The sequence below is a fragment of the Stegodyphus dumicola genome, chromosome X2 (assembly GCF_044657685.1).
Source record: "Stegodyphus dumicola isolate Sdum_Otavi_A_Nest chromosome X2, ASM4465768v1".
NCBI classification, from domain to species: Eukaryota; Metazoa; Arthropoda; class Arachnida; order Araneae; family Eresidae; genus Stegodyphus; species Stegodyphus dumicola.
Window position 1 is genome coordinate 86,316,048 of NC_140781.1, and position 24,995 is coordinate 86,341,042.

The 24,995-nt window shown below is 35.1% G+C and overlaps 1 protein-coding gene across 4 annotated transcripts in view; it reads right to left on the reverse strand.

Annotated features, from left to right (window-relative positions):
* Window positions 1–24,995, reverse strand: part of LOC118191675 (DNA damage-regulated autophagy modulator protein 1-like) — an 82,308-nt gene that overhangs the window by 10,728 nt on the left and 46,585 nt on the right. For 3 of the 4 annotated variants that reach the window (XM_035362508.2, XM_035362509.2, XM_085809090.1), the window contains exons 2-4: window positions 10,282–10,447; window positions 3,852–3,919; window positions 2,448–2,626 (exon numbers count right to left, since the gene is read on the reverse strand). In XM_035362508.2, coding sequence (XP_035218399.1) covers window positions 2,448–2,626; window positions 3,852–3,919; window positions 10,282–10,447 — 413 coding nt within the window. Of the gene's footprint in view, window positions 1–2,447; window positions 2,627–3,851; window positions 3,920–10,281; window positions 10,448–23,033; window positions 23,171–24,995 lie in introns of those variants that run through there. The other variant, XM_035362510.2, reaches the window with a different exon arrangement.

The window sequence follows — 24,995 nt, forward strand, 5'->3', positions numbered from 1 at the left end:
GTATTTAATCATCATTTTGCTGAATATTGTATTTTTTTCTTCAGCTGATGCGAGGAATGCGTTGGATTCTTTAGAGATGCGAGGACAACAACAGCGTTCTGTGAAGTTGTACTTCCTAAAGAAAGGAAATTTTCAGGAAATGAAGTGTTCGAAACAGAAAGCAAAGTCTTCGAATGCGGGTTGGTAAATAATTTCAAGATCACCGTATCTTCTTTACAACGAAAAGATAGTTATATGCTTTAATTATTGTTGGGGGAGGACCTAGACGGTATAGTGGTTAAGGGAGCCTACTTGCAGTACCGAAGGGCCAGTGTTCGAATCCCGGAGAAGGCATGTTTGTTTGTAAACGTGTAGTGTCCGTGCGGCATGAGGCAACTCTAAGTATGCGGCGAGTCGAAAGTCCTCTCGAGAGGCTAGTGGTAGGGAAAGAGGGGTGGGAGATCATCGGACCCGATCCCCGGGGCGCTCCTTCTTCAAAATTTTGGGGCGGAACTGAGCAAAGTCGAACTGTCAACTGTATGATGCTCAAAGCTCTTGCCAACGACAGGCGCAATCTTGCACTCCTTGTCACGATGAATTTCGTGGGCTTGTTCTGATGTTACTGTCAGAAAAGTGAGATAAGTCACAACAATAATAACATTTATTGTTGAACAATTACCTCAGATAATTCCAGCAGCAATAGTTGTGTGGGGTGATAATTCCAATTCTTCTGCACAGAATTTCACTGACGTTTCACAGTCTTTTCAAAAAATAAATAAATAAATAAATAAAGCGAATAACTAGCTGTTTTAAAGACGATATGGTGGTCTTGAAACCTGCATTTTAAGACTTTGCTTGCAGTTTTCAACACTGCATTCTCGCGCAATTTCTTTCCTTTAGGAAGTAAACCTTCACAGGATGCTGTTGTTGGACAAAATGTATCACATCTATAAGAAATCCAACAATTTCTTCGAATCAGCCGAAGCAAAACATACAGTTATCAACGAAATGATGGTTAAATATAAAAATGTGTGAATTCAAGTATATTCACTGCGTCTAGTACCAACATGCACGTCTTATATGGAAAAAGAAGAATGTTTAAAAAAATTCGCCAATGAGTTGATGACTTATCTTAAGAGTGCGGATAATCAGAAAGTACTTAAATTCATATTATTTTTTAATTAAATCAGGATTCAAAGTAAAAGAACCTCACTTTATATAACGAAAGAATAAGCAACATTAAAAAATGAAGAAATTAAATTACAAATGACTATGAGATCATGTCCTATCCCACACACATCTTTTCTGTATTTTCCGTAGACAGCTTTTGACTGATAGGTTAGGACGGTAACCTAGGGCTGAAGGAACTCTGGAATAGAATTCCAGTGTTCCTCAATAAACACACAACACTTAACATTTTTTAGGTCGGTTAATCGGGATTTGACTGTACTAACAAAGAACAGTATAGCGAAATCCTATCTAAAGTTTTACTTTAGGGAAAGCGAAAAAGAGAAATTTGTACCTAATGCCCGCTGTGCTAATCAAATTGAAAGAGAAACGTACCAATATAAAGTTTAAAATTAGACCAAAAAATATTAATTCCATACAGATTTTGAATAAAAGTCTCCCGAAGGCGTTGGGATATAAATTCCTTTTCCTCAAGAGCAAAAATTATGAAAAAAAATTTGGGCAATTATCTATTATCCGAATAATTCTCGATAATTCACTTTTTGCTTTTGTGAACAAAAATGTAAATTAACTGCTATTTCTATATTTGCAACTTGCATTTTGAATAAAAAAAAAAAAAAAAAAAAAAAAAAAAAAAAAAAAAAAAAAGATTTTGAAGGGTACAGTATCACATCTGGGGTTGTTCATTTACAGCTTGGTCTAGAAAATGAACATCTGTTATACAGGGAAAAGGATAGCTGGATATTGCCGGGGAAACAGTACTAGATTGGAACAATCAATCTGGGGGAAGTTTAGACTCATGGTGTTCTAAACAAAGTTTTCGGTAAAATCGAAGAGTTTAATAAAATAGTAGAAATCAATTTAAAGCCGTTTTATAAAGCGCAAAAACGAAGCAGATGGAATACTTTGTTATAGGAGTTACAGATAGAAGTGCGGCTCAGGATTCGGCAAGAATGATTGGCACAATTTTGCCGGCTTCTCTGCCAACTTTCATGGTTAGATGGTAGCCCACTTTTACGGTCGGCGGGATAATATGTAAATACCAAATTCTGCTGCTGACGAAGAGGAACTTATGTCTGCATGCTCTCGAAATGGATAGAGTTTTATTTAAAATCGAGTCCTGTCTAAGATTCTTTTTTGGGTAATTGTAAATGTGGCATAAACTTATTAATCAGCATTCACTTTGTTGAATCCACTTCTAGTTCAAACTAAGAATTTAAAGGCAACATCAACTAAAACAAAACAAACAAACAAACAAAAAACTAAGTTTTATTACTTACCCATTGGAATTTATTAGGAACATCAGTGTATCCCACTGGATTGCATACAGTAACTATCAGACCCAGGCAACAAATGGTAGTCACAAACAAACCGACTTTATTAAGAATTCTAATAAATCTGGAATTCTTTACATTTCTGTGATTTATGTATTCATAAAACAGAGAGAAGGTAACCATACCTGAAAAAAATTAAATTGAAATTATCTGAAAAGAGGGAAACAGAAATGTATAAAGCTCATTGTGCGTAGCGTAATGAGAGAAATTATATGAACGTATGAAAATACACATCTTATTTAGAATTTTAACAATGTAAATCAAATTTATGAGTACTAGGTTTAAGTCATTATTCACTTAAAAATAATAATTTGATTTAAGATTTTTTCATACAGAGTGTAAAGGAAATTGTTACAGAATGTCTTAAAAAAAGGGGGGGTATAAAAATACAGCTAATTCGTGATTTCCCTTAATTCTACCAAAGTGTAAGGTCCCATTTAAAAAAAAAAACTCAGTTTAAATTGATTTATTTGAATTAATGAAAAGCACACGAGGGCTATCAGCCAGAGGTGAGGAATGCTTTCATATACGACGTTTCAACGGGAAATGGCCTGTATTCGCGTTAAACACGGGAATAACCATGAAAACTCCCTTCCAGCCAACGCATTCGCCGAAGTATGAACTGCCAGTAATTAGCGGTTCTTTCCGCTAATTACTGGTTCTGTAAATGGTGGGCCTGAGGCTGGAAGAAATGTAAATTTGAGTTTAATTTTTTATGACACTTAATTCGAAAGAACGACGTATACTTTTGATTTATATTTATTTTCTGAATAGTTTAAAGCTATTTTTTTTATTAAAGTTTAATTTTGGGTAAATGTCGTCACTAATTGTCAAAACATACCATAAGCTTTAGTGAGATGTTAACCAGACAGTTTCACTGTGTGCCTGGTTGTAAAATACAGAGTGTGGCAGCGTTCATAGTAAGATATTAAAAACACACCATAAAGCAGTAACTGTAATTTATTTATTACCTCTTATGTTAATTAATAGTTACAGGTTTTTATATTATATATTATAAACATTTTTATATTATATGTATTAGTATTATTAATATATTATATTATACATTTTTATATTATATGTATTAGTATTATTAGTATATTATATTATACATTTTTATATTATATGTATTAGTAAAACATTTTAACGGTATAATTCTTAGATACAGAAAGCAACTTAAATCATTTATACATCATGTCATTTACAAAGAAGTAAAAAAAAATAATCTTGTATTAAGAATTTCATTATCACAGTTTCAGTTATACTGCGCTACGACTTACTTCTAAAAAGGTAATACTAAATGACATATACATTTTTAAAGTACTTAATAAAGTTTTTAAAATGACTTACCACACACAGATGCTAAAATCATGAACACAGCGAATACTCCAAGGGAAGGCGGTAAACCCGCTGCTTGGCTGAAAAAAGTAAAACATTTTAAAATCAAAAGTATATAAGTGAAATGCACAAAATGCATTTTTTACATGATTTCTTTATCATTCTACCTGTCTCTGCTTTTGAAACGCTCGTACCCCCAGAGAATTATTCGTTGGATTTTAAAGTTGATTTCAACTCTTAGTTAAATTAATCCTCTTATCTATGGAAATATTAAAAAAAAACAGTAACTAAAACGGATATAAAGAAACATTGCTTATACTTTGCATGAAAGAAATCTGCTGTTGAAAAGTTTAAATAAAATTTAGAGATTAAAAAGGAGTAAAATTACCTTAAATTAAAGCTCATAATTGCATAATCAAGTTCCTTTGATTAACTCCTTTTTATTCCATATGTCATAGGAACTCATTCTAGAAATTATCATTGTTGCTTTAATGACTTCTATTATTAAAATACTATTATTATCATCGTTATACATACAAGGCATAACTAATGTATTACTTCTAGATAAGTGACAATTCTCTGAGCAGATTCTCTGATCGTCACCCAGACAAAAAATGAATCAAAGTCCGTAAAGTGTCTGTAATAAAGAGATTATCGGAAAGCTGCAAATTAATTTTACAGAATGCATGTTATAACTTTCTTTAAACACCTCTCACAATGCCTTATACTGGGTGGTTCCACTTTGAAATGGTCATAAAAGGAAAACTACTGGACCAAATGTTATCAAATTTGGCAATCGTATAAAAGAGGTCATGGGAATTTATTTTCCGCGAAAAAAGAAAAGTTCAAAAACTCACCCCCAGGGGGTGAATAGAGCTATATGCAATATTATTAAACGAAATAAGGGTCTGAATCTAACTTAATCTTTTGTTAAGTTATGCTAAAAGTAACATGTTGTATACCCTTAAGAAACATTGAACTAAACAAAACTACCATTTAAAGGCGTTACCAGCTATAAAAGTCGAGTGCGCCATCTGTGTAACGGAGAAATCCGTCCATGAAAACCACAAATTAGAGATTAGAAAATATGAGATCGTAAATCACTTGCAAAAGTGTGTGCATTCCGGATATCGTTTTCTTACAAATCGTTCATGTTATCTACCTGGTTCTATTACATTCTCCTAAGTCATCGTTTGGTGTGGTATGACAGCTAGTTTCGTAATTGTACTATTTTTCTTTGAAAAGCTGTCGACAGCTGGACATGTTATATGCACTGTGACTGCAGCTCTCTTAGCATCAATGTTAAGACGTTTCATGAAACCTGAACTGCAGCAACGTGGCATTTTAGACGCCATGATTTTTATGCACGACGGAGCCCCACCTCACATTGGTACATGTGTCACACAGTTATTTAGGCAAGACTTCACGAACGAACGGATTATAGGCGGACACCTCCCTATTTCTTGGTCACCCCGGTCATCAGACCTCAACTCCTGAGACTTTTGGCTACCGGGTTATCTCAAAAGCATTATTTATGGTGACGATCTAAACAATTTGACGGAACTGAAAGATGCGATGCATCGGCACGTCCGTAACATTTCTCCTGAAAAGCTAACAGCTGCTGCTGAGAACGCAGTAATACTACTTAACTTGCTTTGGGAAAATGGTGGACGCAACATTGAACATGCTTTGTAACATGTTTCAGAAACGATTAAACACGTTTTAAACCGATGTCTTCAGGTCTTATTCTGTTTAATAATATTGCATACAGTGCCATTTCTACTCTGGTGGTGAGGTTTTGTACCTCTTTTTTTCTCGGAAAATAAATTCCCATGACCTCCTTTACACAATTACCAAGTTTGATGACGTCTGGTCCAGTAGGTTTCCTTTTATGACCATTTCAAAGAGGAACTTTAATTATAACCACCCTGTATTTTTAGTTTACAACATCCTTGCAGTACTCTATACATCGCAATGGACTATATTTCTTAACTACCTATTCAAATAATTCGATTACTGGATGCATAGAAATATAAAATTACTTGTTTATTAAATATAATATTCATTTTGTCCTATATTCAGTGAAGTTAGCAATAAAATATTGCTTTTGTTCAGTAAAATATTGCTTTGCAAAATATTACATTGTTTGAATCATACGTCTTCGGTAATTACGCGTTCTCCGACTTTTTCCAAATGAGTCAGTCATGTCATGACAGTAATCAGTTTCTTTGCTCAAAAACTCGTTGAACATTACAGAATACATTATGATTCACTTTAATATTACTTTTCCAATCTACAGCTCCCATACCGTCTCTATCGATCGCTCTGGACTACGTATTCTAATTTTCTAAATAAAAAATTCTATTATTTTATGCACCATAAGGATAAAATTATATATTAATTTCCTAGTAATTATGTTTGTCTTACACTGATCCAATTTCTTGTTAAAATGTTGCATTTGTTCAAAAGGTTGTTTCAATAATTCATCTTCAGTTGTTCCGTGTTATCCGACGTTACAGGTTATCTGACGTCTTTTATCCCGTTTACGTCAATAATCAAAACTCGCTTGAAAGTGTGCTTGAAAAAATGCTTTCTTTATGTGTAGCAAGCTTTACTTTGTTTCACATATGTGCATGTAAAGTTTCGACTTGCGTTTATAATTTTGTTTACAAATATTTCATACAACCAACACAAGGGAACGAGTTAGGCTTCAATAGGCTCAGTGCAAAGCCGTTTTACATATTATATTTGAATATTAAAGATGACCAGTGGCATCTATAATTTGCAAGTTTTAGCTATCTATCTTAAATCAGCTTCTTCTATCTCAAATCTAGGATTTTTTTTTCTTTGTAAACGGTCTGTTTCTAAGAAATATTAACTGGTGTCAAGAGCCGTCTTGATGGACATTTGCCTGTATGCAAGAGAATCAAATAATTGAAAATGATGCAATTTTATATTTATTTGGCTTAAATGTGAATAATATGTTTATGACATTGTTTGATACGAACATCATTCGTATAAACGCAGCGTGAAAGAGGATTTAAAAATATCATTCCTCTTAAAATGACGCCGTGCGTTTAGACAAGAATGAAATAATCTTAATATATACCACAGTGCTGTAAAAGATCTACAGATTTGGTTTGAGATGTGAATATAATTACATTCAGATATACGATTGTTTGAAAATGCTGTCCTTTTCCAGAATTTCCGTGTGTTATTAACCAAAAGTAAATTTGCTTCTTGAAAAGGATAAAGGTATCAAAACGACTATTACTCTTTTTTTTTTTTTTTTTTCTTGTGGTTTTCCTTTATAAAACCTAGAATCAATTGAAAACTTTCCTGATTGTTAAGATGGGATGATGGAAGCTGGTTTGTTGACAATATTTACACAGGTTTCTTATTAAAAGCCTGTATACCTTCTTTAATTTCAGAATCGCATGTCATAGCACCACCGAAGTAACATGTTTTACAAGAAAGTAAGCATGCGTAGGAACACAAAGTGTTTTTATAGTTGCTAGTGGCGAAAGACAGAATTTAGAAAAATTAGTTCCAAAACTAAGAGTGATATGCAAAAACTTCCATTACTAAACTAAACATCAAGGCAGAAATATGCATACTAAATGTCCAGATTTTGCCATATGGCGCTACAGGTATTTGCCGGTTATGCTAATGATACATAATAACAAACCATGAGGTCAATAATATACATTTTCAAATCTTTTGCGTACAGTTTTATTTAGAGTTTCAGAAATAATTATAAACCGTTCTACATAATTCTACCGAATCATTCTATCGTTTAAACATGCTATTTAATGCTCTGCCACTTTTATCTTTTTCCTTTTTTTTCTTTTGGCGTATTTCCTCCCTGGAATGGCAAGCTTTCTTTTCTGGCGGGAGAGAAGGGTTAGAATATAAAAGTGTTTTTTTGGGGGAGGAGGGGGCGATCACACATTATTTTCGTTATTGCTGATTTATTAACTTATGGTGTTAGAAGTGAACGTCTACTGTGTTTTGATATTTAATACTTTGTTGGTTATTCTGGCAAGCAGCGGGAGATGCACTTACTGTGTTTAGCGAGCCGAAGCTTCTTTTAAATGAATCACAACACAACAGTTGATTGGCAAAATTATATGAGAGCATGCGCGAATTTCTTGTTATCTTGGCCTACTGTTAAGACTTAGCTATTGACTATTCGCGCGCGTCGCGGGCGAAAAAGCTGAACAGGAGCGAACTCAGTTTTACGTCACGCGAATTTATGCCGGCGTCAAAAAAGTTGCGTCAACTACGTCGCGAGCGTACTCGTGTGGACGGGCCTTTTACTTGTTATCTTGGCCGTTACAAAATTTACTTTTAATGGAAACATACATTTTTTATGTGCCCATCAAAAATAAGGACATTTTTGTAAGGACACATTGCTTACAGATATCTTCACCTTATTTGGTGAGGTTACTGGTAAATTTTTTGATATTATGGTGAAATCAGCAATTTTCACATAGTGTAGCAAATATACCTCTAGAAGCAACGAAGGAAACGCCAGTGTCGACTGACATTTGGCGGCTGGCACGCGATATCAATAACATGGGTCATGTGAGACGTCATATCTCTGCACTAATTGGAAGCTACACAGAACCCAACAAAATTTCGCTGTCTTTTCTGCATTCTGCAGACATTTACGTATGTTGAAAGCTATGCTGCTATGTTCTTACCCAGCGCAGGGTGACTTTTAACGTTTAATCAGGAGCTGTTTTCTTCTTTCTGGCTAATTTTTGCCATTTCATAAGATTTGAAAGTTATAAAAAAACGTATAAAATATAGCTATATATATTACTGACAATAAAAACTTAACGATTACATCTTCAGACTTTGTATGAAGTTTTACGCTACTAAGTAAACAGCAACCGAATAATTGTTCGGCCGTGCAAGAAAATTGCCCTCTTTTGCTTCTATATGCCAAATTAGCAGCTCTAGACATATGCAAATTTATTCTGTGAAAATTGTTTTTAAATTTTACTAATACTATGGTCGAAGCGGTGCTCTCTTTATTATGAAGTCACCCAATAGATAGGCCATCATTGCCTTTTATAAAACGACGGACAAATTAGGTCGATGCCTTTTCCAGGATTCGAACCCGAGCGCTTCGGTACGGGAGTCAGAGTCACTAACGGCTTTCCCGTCTAGGGGGTTGTTTTACTAATAGTTTGATTTTAAGTTATAACTGTCATATCCTTCTTCGGTCGTGTTACAATTTTTGCTTACATTAAAAATCTATTTAAAAGTTACTCCGCGTAGTTTAAAAATAAGAGTTTAATTTTAATTGTGGCTTATTTTAAAAATCGCCGCCATGTCACTCAGCATTAGTTCCTGCTACATCGGTTGAAGACATAAAGTAGACAGTAGCTGTGTTAATGGTAAGCGGTGTAAAGTTTAGCTGTAGTGTAAACCGATCAGGTGTTTAGTTATGAATTAGAGCTCTTTTGTGAAGTGCTGAAGTTTAGCTCATAGGGCAAGTATGCTTATCTTGGCAATAGTGTTATACGACGAAATATCGATTTAGTTTGTGTTCAGGTATAAACTGCTAAGATTGGCTTAATAATTTTTATTTGGATTTTTTTTATGACTTGTATTTTGTGTTAAATATTAAATAGTTGTTACAAGTTAATAACTCTGTGTGCGAACCATTAGCTTAATTAATTTTACACAACATAAATATATTTAAGTAGAGCGATGGACATTCAGTATGGAAGAATAATAGTAATGAGTCTGGGTGAAAGCTCCTTAGTACCAGTTTGCCGTTTCTAATAACTGAAACCCGAAAATATCAGAAACGAATTATATTTGAATTCCAAGTATCCAAAATGACTACTCCAACAACCCAAACATACAAGTAAAAAATACGAATAATGGATAATCTTTTATCTCTACGCCAAACCGTTATGTTAGGTTTTGTTTTATTTATTGGACATACTAAATTAAGATATTATTATACAGCCGGAATCAAAAAATTATTTTAATTTCCTTAAAACAAAATAGTTCATTTTTGATAAACTTGTAGTTTTTGATAATTCTTAAAATCAGAAATTTAATAATTCTATAGGTCAAAGAATTCTAAAACACTGGTTCTCAATCTATTTTGCCCCGTGCACCCCTTTCAACACTTCTTTCTAAAACCTGAAAAATACATTTTATTTATATTTAAATTATTTTTTAAATTAGAAAACAAAAAGTAGACAATATGTTGATAAATACCAAAACTTAAATTAGTTTTTTATTTTATATATATATATATATATATATTCATCACCTAAATAAAAGGCTGAAACTGTCCTCAAACTTTAAAATTCCCTCTAAGGCGATTTCCCTTCTGGTTGAGAGCTCGTGTTCTAAAAGCATGATAAAACATGAAGATCATTAACAGAAAAGATTAAATGAAGGCTTGACTCACCTAATGAAAGGAAGAACTGCCGGCATTAGGTTCTTAATCACCACGGTAAGATATGGAAATATTAAGCCGCAGCCCAATAGCGTCGCTGTAGCAATTATTAGGAATCCGCTCTTCTCCCATCCTACTGTAGCATGATGATCCCAACATGCACATGACACTAGTCCAACTAAAAAGTATTAAACTAATGCGTGAAAATTGAAAAATTCAGAGAACGATTAACATGCATATAGAAATTTAGTTTTAAATAAGAGGGGCAGCCAAAAGGTAAACTTAATATCAAGATAAAAGGTCAAAATCTCACCCAGATACAAGATAAATCGAGGTACTCTTCTGTTACCGGGACCGGATTCAGAAACGCATGCCTGTATGTGTGGATGTACGTGTTCATGTGTTCATGTATGCATGTACATATGTACGTATGTGTATATATGTGTGTATACATACACATATATGCTCCCACATACATACTTATGTGCATATATGCATATATTTCTTGATCCGGCCCCGATAAGAGAAGAGAACCTAAATCGAACCAAGATAAAGCAATTCAAGTCTCCCGCGTGTAATTCGGTTTATCTTGACCCACCTTATTATATAATATTGCCTTACAATTTAAGTGTCTTTCATTTACTTTGGGTTTGGTTTACCTTAGGCTTATCTCTACTACAGTTACATTGTTCTCTTTAGTTTAAGGTAGCATTATGACTTTGCTTGTTCTATGATGTCAGAAAATAATAGCTAAGACGGTCACCAACTTGGAAGCAAGAAGCATATACCAAAAGCAAGGATGGATTGGATTATTCAATTATGGCAAAGCACACGAGGGCTATCTGCCTAAAGGGAGGGATGCCTTCGTGGAGGACTTTCTAAGGGAAACTGGCTCGTATACACGTTACACATGGGGAAAACCACGAAAACGCACATGCAGCCAGCCCGTTCGCGGTATTCGAACCTGGGACCGAACTACCAGTGTTCAGCGCCTTTACCGCTCGGCCGCTGGTGGGCCTCCACAGCAAGGAGCAAACAATTATCTGATTTTCGCTATTGTTGGTGATTAACCAGCGATCGAAGACAAAAGGGCGCTATTTGGGATTATCTACTGCATAGCAGATATTGTACTCACTATATCTACTACATAGTAGATATTGTACTCACTAGATCTACTGCATAGCAGATATTGTACTTACTATGTCTACTGCATAGCAGATATTGTGATAAACTTCTTAAGAAGCATTTGCTAGCAATATTATCAGTACTGGCAATGAAACAAAACTGGTGATGCAATGATTGCAGTGCATCCTTGCAGAAAAGACTTTTTTTTTTCCTTGTTGGATGGAAGCTTTGCTAAAACGCAGATGCACTTTCTCTGAACGCTGCGATGAATATGTTAAAAAAGGAAACTTCTTCAGTCCTGTTATTACTAGCAAAATATATATACATAAACCAATTTTATATATTGTTATTATTTCTAAATGACTATACATTATGAATGTCACTTTCTGACTCTTCTTTATATTTTCCTGTTTTATTTTACAAGTATAAAATAAATTTAATATTATACACTTAATAATACATTTTCTGAATTTAGTGAAATACGAATAAATGAATTTTTTGCGCACACCACTTTTTCCAGTAGCGTTATTTTGCATATAATTGAGTATATTTTGCATATAATATATTTCTGAAATTCCATTTCATGACGCATACGTTTATTATAAGTTTCATTTACTTTTATCTCCATCTAATTTTCTGTGCATTTTGAGTAGTCGTTGTATATAATTTTCAAATAAACCCACATCTCAGGATTCGTCGAAAGAACTCACCTAATTAGCTCCCAAGCCTCCGGTCTTCTTTCAAGAGACAAAGTGCTTCTTTCCTGACAAATTCACCTCATCTGGAAGATATATTTACTGCGGATTTCACAAGGGTCAGGCCCTAAATGGGAATCTCTAAGGTACTGGTAAGAGCAGGGGAAAATATCTCCTGCTGTAGGCCAGTATACCATCGAAAGTTATCAAAGTATCTCCATCAAAAGTAAATGAAACTTGAAGATGACGGTATGATATTTAGCAGTGGTTTATTATCAGTCTGGAACTAAGGACGTAGGTTCGATTACAGCGGAACGCTCGGTGGTTTGTGGATTCATCTTCTCCACTCTTATAGCTCCACCAGTGGCCAAATAGCTAAAAACCACTAAAAATTTGGAATTCGATCCGCCTGTTAATCTAAAGAGAACAGGACAGCTGCATGGTTGGTTTCAGTGTTTTTTCCGTGTATAACGTGAATGCCAGCCACACATTCCTGAGTAAGTCCTCCTTGTATGCATCTCTCATAAGCTTTGCCATAGTCAATTAACCCAACTTAACCTAGCCTTCCCCACTCTATGTAATGTAGCCAATGAGCAACATTCTCTCCGCAGAGACGGTTACATCAACTATGAATTCTTCATAATCCTCGGCGAATGTCTAATCGGCTGGTCGTTTAAAAAAATAGTTTAACTGTTATTAAAACAAAGAAAGTAAAATACATCTAACATTTTCTTTAAAATGTTATGATTATATTATGATTGATATTCTTAAAAACTTGCCTACTAGTAGCTGAGCAGATACGAACCTTTAATATTATTATTTAAAGTATCAGGTTTAGTCCTCGCCTCATAAACGAGTTGGCTGCACGGAAGTTTCGTGATTTCTCTTGCATAGCATATATGCTAGCCAATTTCACTGACAAATTCTTCCGTAAAGTTATTTTTCTTAAAGCAGTACGTTTGAGTGCTTTCCTGCGTTAAAATAACGTAACCTGATAAAATTTTTCATAGTGGATCAAATCAAAATTATGTAAGAAAATTAAAAGCTTTCTAACTCAAACGTATTAAAAATATGAAGAAAGTAAAATTAAACCTGAATGCTCCATAGATAACCCCCATGTGTAACGTGTATACGAGCCAGTTTCCCTTAGAAAGTCCTCCACGAAGGCATCCCTCCCCTTAGGCAGATAGCTCTAGTGTGCTTTGCCATAATTGAATACACCACACCACCATAGATAACCTGGTTTCCAGTTTTAGGAAATCCTGTATGGAGTACGGTCTCACCAGTGGCAGAGTGTTTAAAACAGCTAAATACTAAGAGTTTATCTCGGGCTCGATCTTAGGAATGCGATGACTGCATGGGCTTTGTTGTGGTTTTCCCCATGTGTAACATGAACATGAGCCACTTTTCCTTAGAAAGTCTTCCACGAAGGCATTCCACTCCTTAGGAAGATAGATCTTTTATATATATATATATTCAGATAGCTTAACGTCCTGTAGAGATCGGCGTTTTCGTGTTTTTCCCCATGTGTAACGTGTATACGAGCCAGTTTCCCTTAGAAAGTCCTCCACGAAGGCATCCTTCCTCTTAGGCAGATAGCCCTCGAGGCTTTGCCATAATCACACACACACACGTCCTGTAGAGTAATATCTACCCTTTCCTGAAATACTGACTGGTGATAGGCTAATGACACATTTTCTCATAGAATGGCTGGATTTCATTACTTGGGTTACGGCAAAGCACATGGAGACTCTCTGCCTAAGAGAAAAGAAGCTTTCAAGGAGAGCTTTCTGTTGCATTTCCCTCTGCTTAAAAAAAAAACAACTGCTTCAATTTTTCTACCTGCTTGCTGCTCTGCCTTGTTTTTCTAAAAAGGGCTAATGACTTTTTTTCCCCTGCCTTTAGAAAAAGTTGTAAATTATAAATTTTCACCCAATCAACTACAAGAATGAAGCTAAAAAACGTGAACAAGAATTCTTCGTTGGTTTGATTTATTTAATTATGGGAAAGCACTCGAGGGCTATCTGCCTAAGGGTAGAGATGCCTTTAGTGGAGGACTTTCTATGGGAAACTGGCTCGTATACATGGGGAAACACTGGACTACGGCTCAGTGGTTTACGGATCCGCTCGCTCATCAGTATTGTTGAAATTAGATCCTGTTCACCATCAAAGTCTGCGGATTTGTTCAGGAGCTTTCAGGACTTCGCCTGTCCAGAGCCTGTATGTTGACTCTTACAAACCATCAATTTATCTGAGGGGTGAACAAGTGTCCCTTTTGCAATATTTTGATATTCTATCGCAACCTGAACATCCTAATAAGCTGTGCTTACTTGATAATGTGTGTAACACTTTATTTGAAACACGTCCATCCTGTGTTTCTACCTTTCCTTTAAGAGTTCGCCTTGTCATTGAGGGACTTTCCCCTCTCTGATATGCGCCCCCAAGCAATGCAGAACTTTGAAATCCCACCTTGGAAAAAAGCACGAATTCAGCTTCTTGATGTGTTCAAGCATCATGTGAAGGCAAGCACTAACGAGATCATTTACAGACAACTCTTCGCTGAGCACAGCCACAAATATAGCAGTTATTATCCGATATATACAGATGGATTTAAGTCAAATGATCATGTCGGGATGGCATTTGTATTTGAAGATTACATAGAGGGCAGATGTCTGCACCATGCTTTCTCTGTCCTAACATCTGAAATAACTGCAATATATTATGGTCTTTTGTACATCTCAAGGCTCTGCCACAAAAAGTTCATAGTTTATACAGATTCATATAGTGCTCTTAAATCGTTGGAAGCTTTTCCCGACACTCAGAATCCTGTGGTAGTGGATGTTCTCAAGGTTCCTATAAACTTAACAATTCGAGGATATGAAGTCCTGTTCTGCTGGGTTCCTGGGCATGCGGGAATAAAGGGAAATGAGCTTGCAGATATCGCAGTAAAATCTGCTGTTGAACTGTCCAGTCGCCCCATCCCTTTTAGACACATCCGCTGTGTCATCAAGGGGAAGATCCGGAAAAAATGGCAGCAAATTTGAGACGTTCAGCTTCACAACAAGTTAAAAAATGTAAAGCCTAGACTTGAGCATTGGGACTTTACTGGAAATCGTAAGGAGAAAGTTCTTTTGACTCGTCTCAGAATTGGTCACACTAAAGTGACACATAACTATCTTCTGAAAGCTGAAAATGAGCCTATTTGTTTTAATTGTAATGTTTGTGTATCTGTTCGTCATACTTTAATTGAGTGTCATGTTTTAATAGTCTTCGTCAGAAATATTTTAATAGCTGTGAATTACCTCTCGACCGTTTAATCGGAAGAGAGGTCAATTGTAATTTATTTTATTATTTAAAAGATACTGCCCTTTTATTACTTAATGTAATTTATTTTGAAGATTATGTCTTGGATTTTAATGTGTGTTTTTACCTTGTTTTTATATGACTTCATCCGCTGGATTTGGTACATTCGTCCACTTGTTTTTATTTATTGTATTTGAATTTCATCAACTGTAATCATCCCATCTTGTTTTTGGCGTGGTATAATCATCTTTGGTTTTGCGCCAATAACCTCTCATTCACTCACTCACATGGGAAAAACCACGAAAATGACCATGCAGCCAGCCCGTTCGCCGGGATTTGAACCCGAACCGAATTACCAGTGTTCAGCGACTTTACTGTTCGGTTGCTGCTAGACCTGGATTTTTTGTTGAAAGTCTTCTTATTTTCAACGGGGAACTAGTCTGCTCTTTACATGGCACCCCCAAAGTTATCCGTAGTGACTGGTTGTTACATGTCGTGTGACAAAGCCAACAATTTGCACTAAACAGTTTTCTTCCGAAATGTTTTAAATGTATTATACGACTTTAAGGAGAACTGGATTCTGTCCACCTCACATAGAGAAAACCACGAAAACTCCCATACTATCAGCCCGTTCGCGAGTTTTTAAATCTGGTTCGAACTACCAGTGATCGGGAGAAATTCTGCATCAAAATGATAGCTAAGCGGCGCTAAGCAAGACTCTGACTTTATTTACTAATATTACGAGTTCGATCAGACTCCCCCCCCCCAATTTTTTTTTCTGTTACTTCAGTACACCTTCCTGGAAATATGCGTGACAAAGCAAGCCATAAACTTTGTTTGATAACCTGACAAGGCAGAAACCGCCACCAGCTTTTCGTCTACTTCTGTGATTCTGCGCATTTCGCAACAAACGATCAAACTGAATCAAATACTATGATTTCGTGTTTTAAAGAATACGTTTGTGATATCGCCTTATCGGTGCTACATTAAGGTGCTTAAACTGAAAATTCAAGTCATCATCTTGGGACAAAATCCTCAAATACGGGGTGAATACCAGTAACTGCTAGTATGCCCATTGCACCATCCGTTCAATGTAATGCAGAGTTCGGGAATTTTACAACTCAGCCGCTAGTCAGCTTCATAGAATGACAAAAAACTTCATTTGGGACATGTGGCAGAATGTTCAAGGATTTTTTACATTTTCCTGGAATCTTTGGTAAGTAAGCTGCTTTTGTGGTAATAAAAATGTGGTAGTAATTTTTTGAGGAAATAAGTACATTTTAAATGACACATTTCATCAGTGAATCTACACACTTGGAAGTCATCTACTGATAATGACATGTTCTCGAAATGAATGATTTACCGGTTTGTAGTTTCTGCATGCATGTCCGGAGATTGATTCATTACTTGTTTATCATTTTTTGAAGTTTACTTTTATTTTTAAAAAGAAATAGATGATTGTTTTTCATAGTTTCAAATCGCAAATGACGCAACTTACTAGGCTGCAACAATTTCGGTAAAATTTTAAGAAACCATTATTGGCTAATCTTTGGAATATGGTAACAGGTAGTTTGGCGACATTTTGGTAAGGCGATGAAGGTTACTAGCTAGGACTTAAGCAGTGTACATGGATAAAGTCAAGAGTGTGCGTAATGCCGTTTTTGTGCAATTCTAGGATGTTTTTTTAAGTGAAAATAGGTCGACGTGTACATGGATGATACCGTGTATATGCAATTCTTAAAAACGCGGCAAGCAGTGGGCGATTCAGCACTTTCTCCCAATTTCGCACCTAATCTTCGTCATGATTAAGCAGTTTTGTTCAAAAAAGAAATGCCTTTACTTCGTGAAAACAAAATGGCGTCCAAAACAAAACTTGCAGGTTGCTGTAGCACGGTTGGTCGCGAAATTTTCGCCAAAAAATCGCCAAGTTACCATAATCCGAAGATTAACCAAATTATTTTGTGCTATGCAAAACTACAGAATGTGTAAGAATTGCAAGACCTTTGATGTTTAAATGCATAAATGGATTCAGTTCTTATCTGGCGATAATTTAAAAAATGAAATGGGAATTTAATCAAGAATTGCATGCTCTTGAACTTTTAGTGGAAAAAAATATCCTGCTAAAAGCAAAGAATTGCTTTAGAAGCTAAAGAAATTACTGGATTTTTTAGAAGTTAAAATATACAGTATGATTATTGTCGGATTCTCAAAAACACTTAAACGAGCGACAGAGAGAGAAAGCCAACAAGTCAGAACTATTATAGTTCACAGGTATTTCCAATTATTGATAACAGTTGTGAAATAATTGTATTATAACGTACTAACATAGAGCTTTGGTACTCTCAAAAAAGTGCAAATAATTCATATTCTAGTATGTAGCATTTTCCAGCAAAAAGCCAAAGCATCATGTTGTATTTGTAAAATCTTGAAATAATTTTCGTTTTAGGACAACACGTTTCAAAACCATTTGTCTAAAAATATAACGCGACTTGACTCTTCAGCAAGAAAGTTAACTACGACGTCAACTAACTTCGACTGAGTTAAAATATTTCCAAATATGAGAAATCTAAAGCTTTTTATTTATGTTTACTGAAATACAATTACAGATTTTGAGAACTTTTTATTTATAATACTAATTTTGAAAACAAAATTGCGGTCACAAGACATAAGAGCTACGCATTTAATTTCACAGTGAGCAAATGGTAATGTCAGCACATGCTTGTTTTATGGAGAAAATTGTTTGTGCTCGTTATCATAAAAAAAAATGTGAGCAGCGGAATTATTGAAAATTTTGATTTCATATATTTTTACATAAAAATAATTAGTACGATGGGTAATTAAAATTATACTTTGGTATTATCTCAGCAAACACGCTGGCTTCATCGAAGATTTTATGGTTTTCCCTAAGTGTAAGAAGACAGTCTGCCTTAAAAAGTCTTTCATAAAGGCATCCCCGTGCTTACGTATTAACGCAACCATCTTAGTAGAAACTGGTAAACTTTCAGAATGGGCTAAACTCTTACAACCATCATCATAACAATCCTTCAGTCAAGCAACGCCGCCATTTTTGTATGTGTTCTTGGCAAAATCCTAGTATACGGTGCAGCCTTGGCGCGATTTTGAACATTATCGCCAACACCAAAATGACCCGTTTAACTACTCATTGTATATGTCCCGTTTACTGCTCATCCCAAAGTCGCCAAAAGTAGCCAAATCCCTTGTGCACCGGATACTAGGATTAAACCGTGTTCTTTTTTGTTATATTCCAAGTTCCAATAGTTTTTATAAATTCATCGTGATATTTTTTGCCTTAAACAGCTTAATATGAGCCTGTGGAATTCGCCAGCATTGCAAGGAACTGCAGTAAAATTTCTGCAGGAGTACAGAAGTTTTCTGAAAATTTTCTAAAGGGAATAACGAGGAAATGCGTTTCCTAGATAGCTGCTGTTGCAGAGGGTTGCACAAACCAAGTCCCCGCGATTCTCTGATGTTTTTTAAAGCAAAAATAGATCGCCGTGTACTTTGGGAGAAGAATAAGGTAAAAAATTATAGAAAGATTTGAAGAAGAATATAAGTGTTTTGTTTTTTAATGTATTACGTAAACCTTATTTAATAATTTAAATTTGTATTTTAATTTGTTAAAGTACGTTTTCTTATGCTAATAATGTGCACTTTCTTACGACAAATATCGATAGACTTTGAATCTTTGTTAAAAAAAAGTGGGGAGCGAAAAAATTGCGCCAAGGTAGTTCCGTTAATACGTAAGAGTACCAGCATTTCTCAACTTAGACAGTTCTTAGCGTGTTTTGCCGAATTCAGATAATCCAGTGTACTGTGAGATAGCTATTTATTATAGAATGCTAAGCATAATTTTGCAACTGGTAAAAGTTGAAGCTGTCTTAAATTCAATTTATTTTAGGTCGTTGCGTGAATAATAAAATGAATTACTTTGTAGTGAAAATATTCAAAATTTTCTGTTCATATTAACTACTATTATACTGTATGATCTTTTGTTGCATGCAGTTTGCTTCCTATGAATTTAAAATGCCGATACATAGTGAGTAACGAAAGTGAATGGTTGCATGTCGAGGTTACTCCCTGGTATTCATAGCAAGAGCGCCATACTCAAAATGTTAATTCTTGTGAAACTAAAAGAGCCTAGTTTTATTACCTGATTGAAATAACAGCCTTCATCTAAAATGCTTATCACAAAGTCATCTTTCTATTTGAGACTTATTGTCGAAATTAAGTTCACGTGAGAAGATACTGCACAATAGCTGATTGGTTCTTTTAAATTTTTCTGGGTGACCTTTCCTGGTATGGTGAAGATAAGAATTCACTATACAAGGAAAGGTAATCATAAGATAATCATTTGATAAATAATTCGCTTTAACAGAAAAAGGTAAATTGAAAATGACGGTTATTCAGTGTCCGATATCAGATTGATTACACAAATAAGTCCATATATTTTTAACATAAAGCACGAAAAATTTTCACAGATTACACAAAAAAGTATTTAAAATGCTGCTGAGCAATTAACCTGATAATTTTAAGTTTTTAAATGAAGCGTATAATCATATATAAAGTTAAAAAACAAAATCTTTTAACGAAATCTCCTTTGCATATCGCAATTTAAATTTCTTAAATGGTGGCTAAAATAAATATTGTAAGACTGCGTCTGGCATAACGTATGATGTCACGAGTTGCTGTGCAATACGGCATTACGAAGAAACGGGAAGAATAAATCCCAGGAATTTTCTTTCCTAGATTTTCAGTTGCTTAAGCGGATAAATTGGAAGCTGCCGGATATGAACAAATGCAAGTTAATCACAAATATAACTTTACCGACCCTGATACGAAATGACATATACTTAAACGGTGAATAAACATTAGCCATTCTCCCCTAATCGAATCTATGTGGCGACGACTGCACGAGAAAATGCAATGTTTTTCGGCAGTACATTCTGATTATAAGCTACCCCAGGAAAAATCACCAATTATTTGACGACTTTGTGAAATAACAAAAAAAAACAGCTGTTTGGCTACCTTTATCACTCATGGATACTGTTCAATTCATAAATAAATATAAAAAGAAACGTTTTACAAGAAACAAGGAATTTTACGGTTTGGTTTAACTTATCTCATTATGGCAAAGCGTACGAGGATTTTCTGCTGAAGGAGGGATGCATTCGTGGAGGAGTTTTTGACGGAAAATGACTCGTATCCAAATTGCACACGAGGAAACGACAAAACCGCCCATGCCCTTTCAACCGAAATCGAGCCTAGGTCGAACTATCAGTGTTTAACGACTTTACCGTTCGCCCGCTAGTGGGCGCAATTTATGAGAGGGAAAACGAAACGAAAATCTACTATATGACCGATATATACATTTTTGGTAGCTGGCAGATACAATTCAACGGAATGATGATTAAATGCAATGGGTATAAATGCACTCAAATATGTGTATGGAAACTCATGCGTGAGCTGACTATTCTCGCGTATATACTGGAAAATAGCTAAAAACACGGCATTCCTACTGTATATTGAAATCAGGTGTGCAGATAGGCAGATATTATATGAAATCGACAGTTTTATGCCTCCTATATGATCTAAAATTATCCTGATGAAATCTGCTTTGTACTTTTCCTTGGATTTTATTAATCATTCTTTCTGAGAATCTTTACTTGTTAGCGTTGCCGCCATTTAGTTAGATTTCGCGCTAGTTTTTATGTTCGCGACTAAACAAAAACGTACCCTTTGCCTATTTCAATGTCAACTTCAAATCATTTCTGCTGAGCGCAAATATCTACATTATGCCATTTAGTTAGCCCGCTTCCCCCTTAAGTGGAATAGTGTTTGATCACCTTTCGTTAAGTTTTACCGAATTTTCTAGATTTACCAAGAAATGAAGCAGAAGCAATCCACAATTTTCAGGCGTTTTGTATTTTGTTCACGTTTCGCGATTGTTTCGAAGTTCATACAACGAAATTATGCATGAGGGAAAGTAGTGTTAAAACTGCTTACAATGGGTTAGAAAAGTACTTGCGTGTTAGTGCAACCTACCACCTTGGCACATCTTAGTAGTTTTTTTTTTTTTTTTTTTTTTACAAAAAGAAAAGGAATGATGACTGACAACTCCAAAATGTTATTAAATATGTACATACATACATATTATTAGAAATATATTTTACGTTTAAATTAGGCATTTATCCTGAAAATCGGCCAATAAACCTATTAACAAGCAAGTTTTTTTCTGTTCTAGCAGCGATCTCTTAAGAGTGGATTCATAGCAATTGTTCTTTAACGATTTTATGACAAAATACTGGATTTCTGCAGAAACTTTACAGCAGTGTCCTTCATTCCAAGCAAACCACAGCAACGCTTATTTTAAAATTGATCCTAGAAGTAAATGTATAACGTTTTATATATAAAAACGGGTTAGAATAGAACAAAAAGTAAGCTCTCGAAAATGGTGGAGTTGTCATGAGTATGACTGCATGTGTTTGAAAAATTCTAATAATTTGGGGATTCCTACTGAGGTGGTTCCGCAAATACGTAAGTATCATGGTTTGAGAAATGTTATTTACCCTTTGCAGTAAAAAGGCAGTTTAATTCAAAAGAAATCAGAAATTAGCGGCCAATAATAATGTTTGTTGCCCACAGTAAGCAATAAACCTCTTTAATCGATCTGCAGGCATATAAAATATATTTCATCGCCAAGAGACGCAAACAGATTATTATTAATTAAGACACAATAACACGCCGAATAAATACTAATTCAGAAGTCAAACAACAAAAATCAGCGTTATATTTACAAAATTTTCACAGAAATGCTGTGAAAATTTTGTAAATATAACGCTGATTTTTGTTGTTTGACTTCTGAATTAGATTATTATTAGTATATCGGCGGGTACCGTTTAATACTCAAGTACTACTTTGGGTAAAGTATGCATCTGAATGCTTTTATTTATAATTTCATAATAATTTGCCTTCGACCATTAACTTTTTATTACGTGCTTTTACATTATCAGTGCAATTTTTCTCCTTTTTGAGCATTTGCTGTTACTTATTTTGGTAGATATACCTTATTATTACGATACGAATACAAATCTATTGCGCAAAGTAAATGTTAGGTATAAAATGCGCGGTAGATATGTTTTTATTATCACGTATATTCTTTGATAGTGAATTGCGTAAAAATAGAAAGTTGAATATGAATATAGAAGTGTATGACCCTTTGTTACGGTGTTTTAGTTTCATCTAGAGACAAAGAAGAACAGCTCTTGAAAGGCTGGTGTATGGTGTAGCTCGTCTAATGGAAAGGAAATACTACAGGCGTTATGAGTAATTTCTACGGTATTTATTTACAGTATTATTACGATAGATATACTTTTTAAGTGAGTGGAAGAATAAATACTTCTTCTACGCGCATCGAGTTTTGTTCAAAAGTGTTACTCGTTCAGATTGTCTAACCGAACCGCAGAAGGAGCATAATGAGCTATTTAGAGTGTCCTACTTTGCAGTGATTCTTACGTAATTCAAAGCATTTTTGTGTAAAAAGTAAGTAATGTAATTTTACATAACTTAATTTTCGTTCAATTTTCCTTTCCATAACAAAAATAAGTAACTGGTATAACTTACCTTTGCTTCCGTATTCCATAGCAAGTAAAAGTACTTAAGGGTTTTCTTTTAAGCGCTATCCCTTTTTTTTTGGCCGAAAGCCTTTTCCTACTAAGCGAATAACCTGACCTGTCTTATTCACTCTCCCTGCACCAAATAGGCTGCTGCTGAAAACACGTTTGCTTCTCTCCGAAGAGCTACAGAGCTATTGGGAATAAATTAAATGCAGAAGTCGTATTTCTTAAGTTAACCAATATTTTTTTTTCCCTTTCCGAAACATTGTTTTAATATACGAAAGGAATAAAAAAAATCCCCAAAAATATTTTTTTGGGGGAGGGAGACAAATTATGGAATATATTACACAGATCTGCCTTCCGAAAGCATTCAGAATATTTTTTTTGTACGTATATAAGTAATTAGGTTCTTTTTAATTAATTTATTAATTCTTTTAGAACATCAGGCACGAAAAAAAAGTAATTTGCTTAACTTCTGGTCTGTTAATTGAGATATATTTTTGTATGGATACGAATACAGTAAAAATATCCAAGCCCACCAATGGCCGAGCAGTAAAATCGCTGAACACTTTTTAATTCTACTTTGGTTTAAATTCGGCAAATGGGTAGACTGGAAGAGAGTTTTCTTGGTTTTATCCATATTAAACGTAGAAGCAAGTAAATTTCCTTTAGCAGATAGCCCCTGTGGGCTTTGTGTCTCCAGCAACTACATTAAATGTACTTGCGGGACTTTAACTCCTGTATTTGCTAGTACAGAATGAGAGCGCTGTAGTGAGAGTGGTCAGACCAAAGCGTCACTTTTTGAAATAAAACATATATCCTCAGACTACGAGAGTCACATTGCCCATTTCCCTTACCAACCTGCTAGCATCGATATATAGTATCAAACTGTAATCCTCTGTTTGTACTACAGTAGATAGCCATCTATACAGATGGCTCCAAAGGAAAGCTCGGTACCGGTAGTGCCAGATGTGCAATGGACATTTCTAGGCTAAGAAACATCTTTCCAATTAGTGTCAGGCAGAATTTACAGTCTTAAAATCGACTCTGGACCTGATGTTTAGCAACGGGAAATATAAATTGATACATACAAATTCAGTGTCAAGATTTCTGGCTATGTATAGAGGCCGCAGCAGACATCCCATGGTCCAAGTCAAAGAGAAACAATTTCGATTTCTGCATGTCTGAGGCCCTAGTTTCAATGCGATCGAGCTCGTACTGGGATTAAAGGAAACGAAGCAATAGACGAGATTGCGAAAAGCGCAACAAACGACAGGCCCACATGAGTAGCATCAATGTGCCCCTTCCGCACTCGTATCTGGAAACCACTTTTAAATCTGAAAACCGCTCTCAGAAGTGAATTAATGAAACAATGACAAAAATACGGCTAATCTTTGGAATATGGTAACAGGTAGTTTGGCGACATTTTGGTAAGGCGATAAAGGTTACTAGGTAGGACTTTAGCAATAATCTGAGAAGTACACAGTTCGAATCACAGATTATTTTGTCTCGGAGAAATGAGAGAATGAGACATGTCATGTGACATTTTCCGGAAAATTCCGATCGTGATTTTAGCTATAAGCACTTATTTGTTTGGCGCTTTTTACAAGATTAAGAAGAATTGGATTTTTGTCAATTTTCTTTGACCTTTTTAAGTGAAAATAGGTCGACGTGTACATGGATACCACGTATGTGCAATTCCTAAAAACGCGAGAAGCAGTGGGCGGTTTAATCCTAGTATCCGGTGCACACGGGATTTAGCTACTTTTGGCGACTTTTATGATGAGTAGTAAAAACGGGGCATATACGATGAGTAGTAAACGGGTATTCAAAGAATATATATAGTTATACATAGTATATACAATGTATATAGTGGCAGTATATAGTGTATAGTATACTATCACTATATATACATAGACGTTCTTTTGGTAATTTTTGGTGTTGGCGATAATTTTCAAAATCGCGCCGA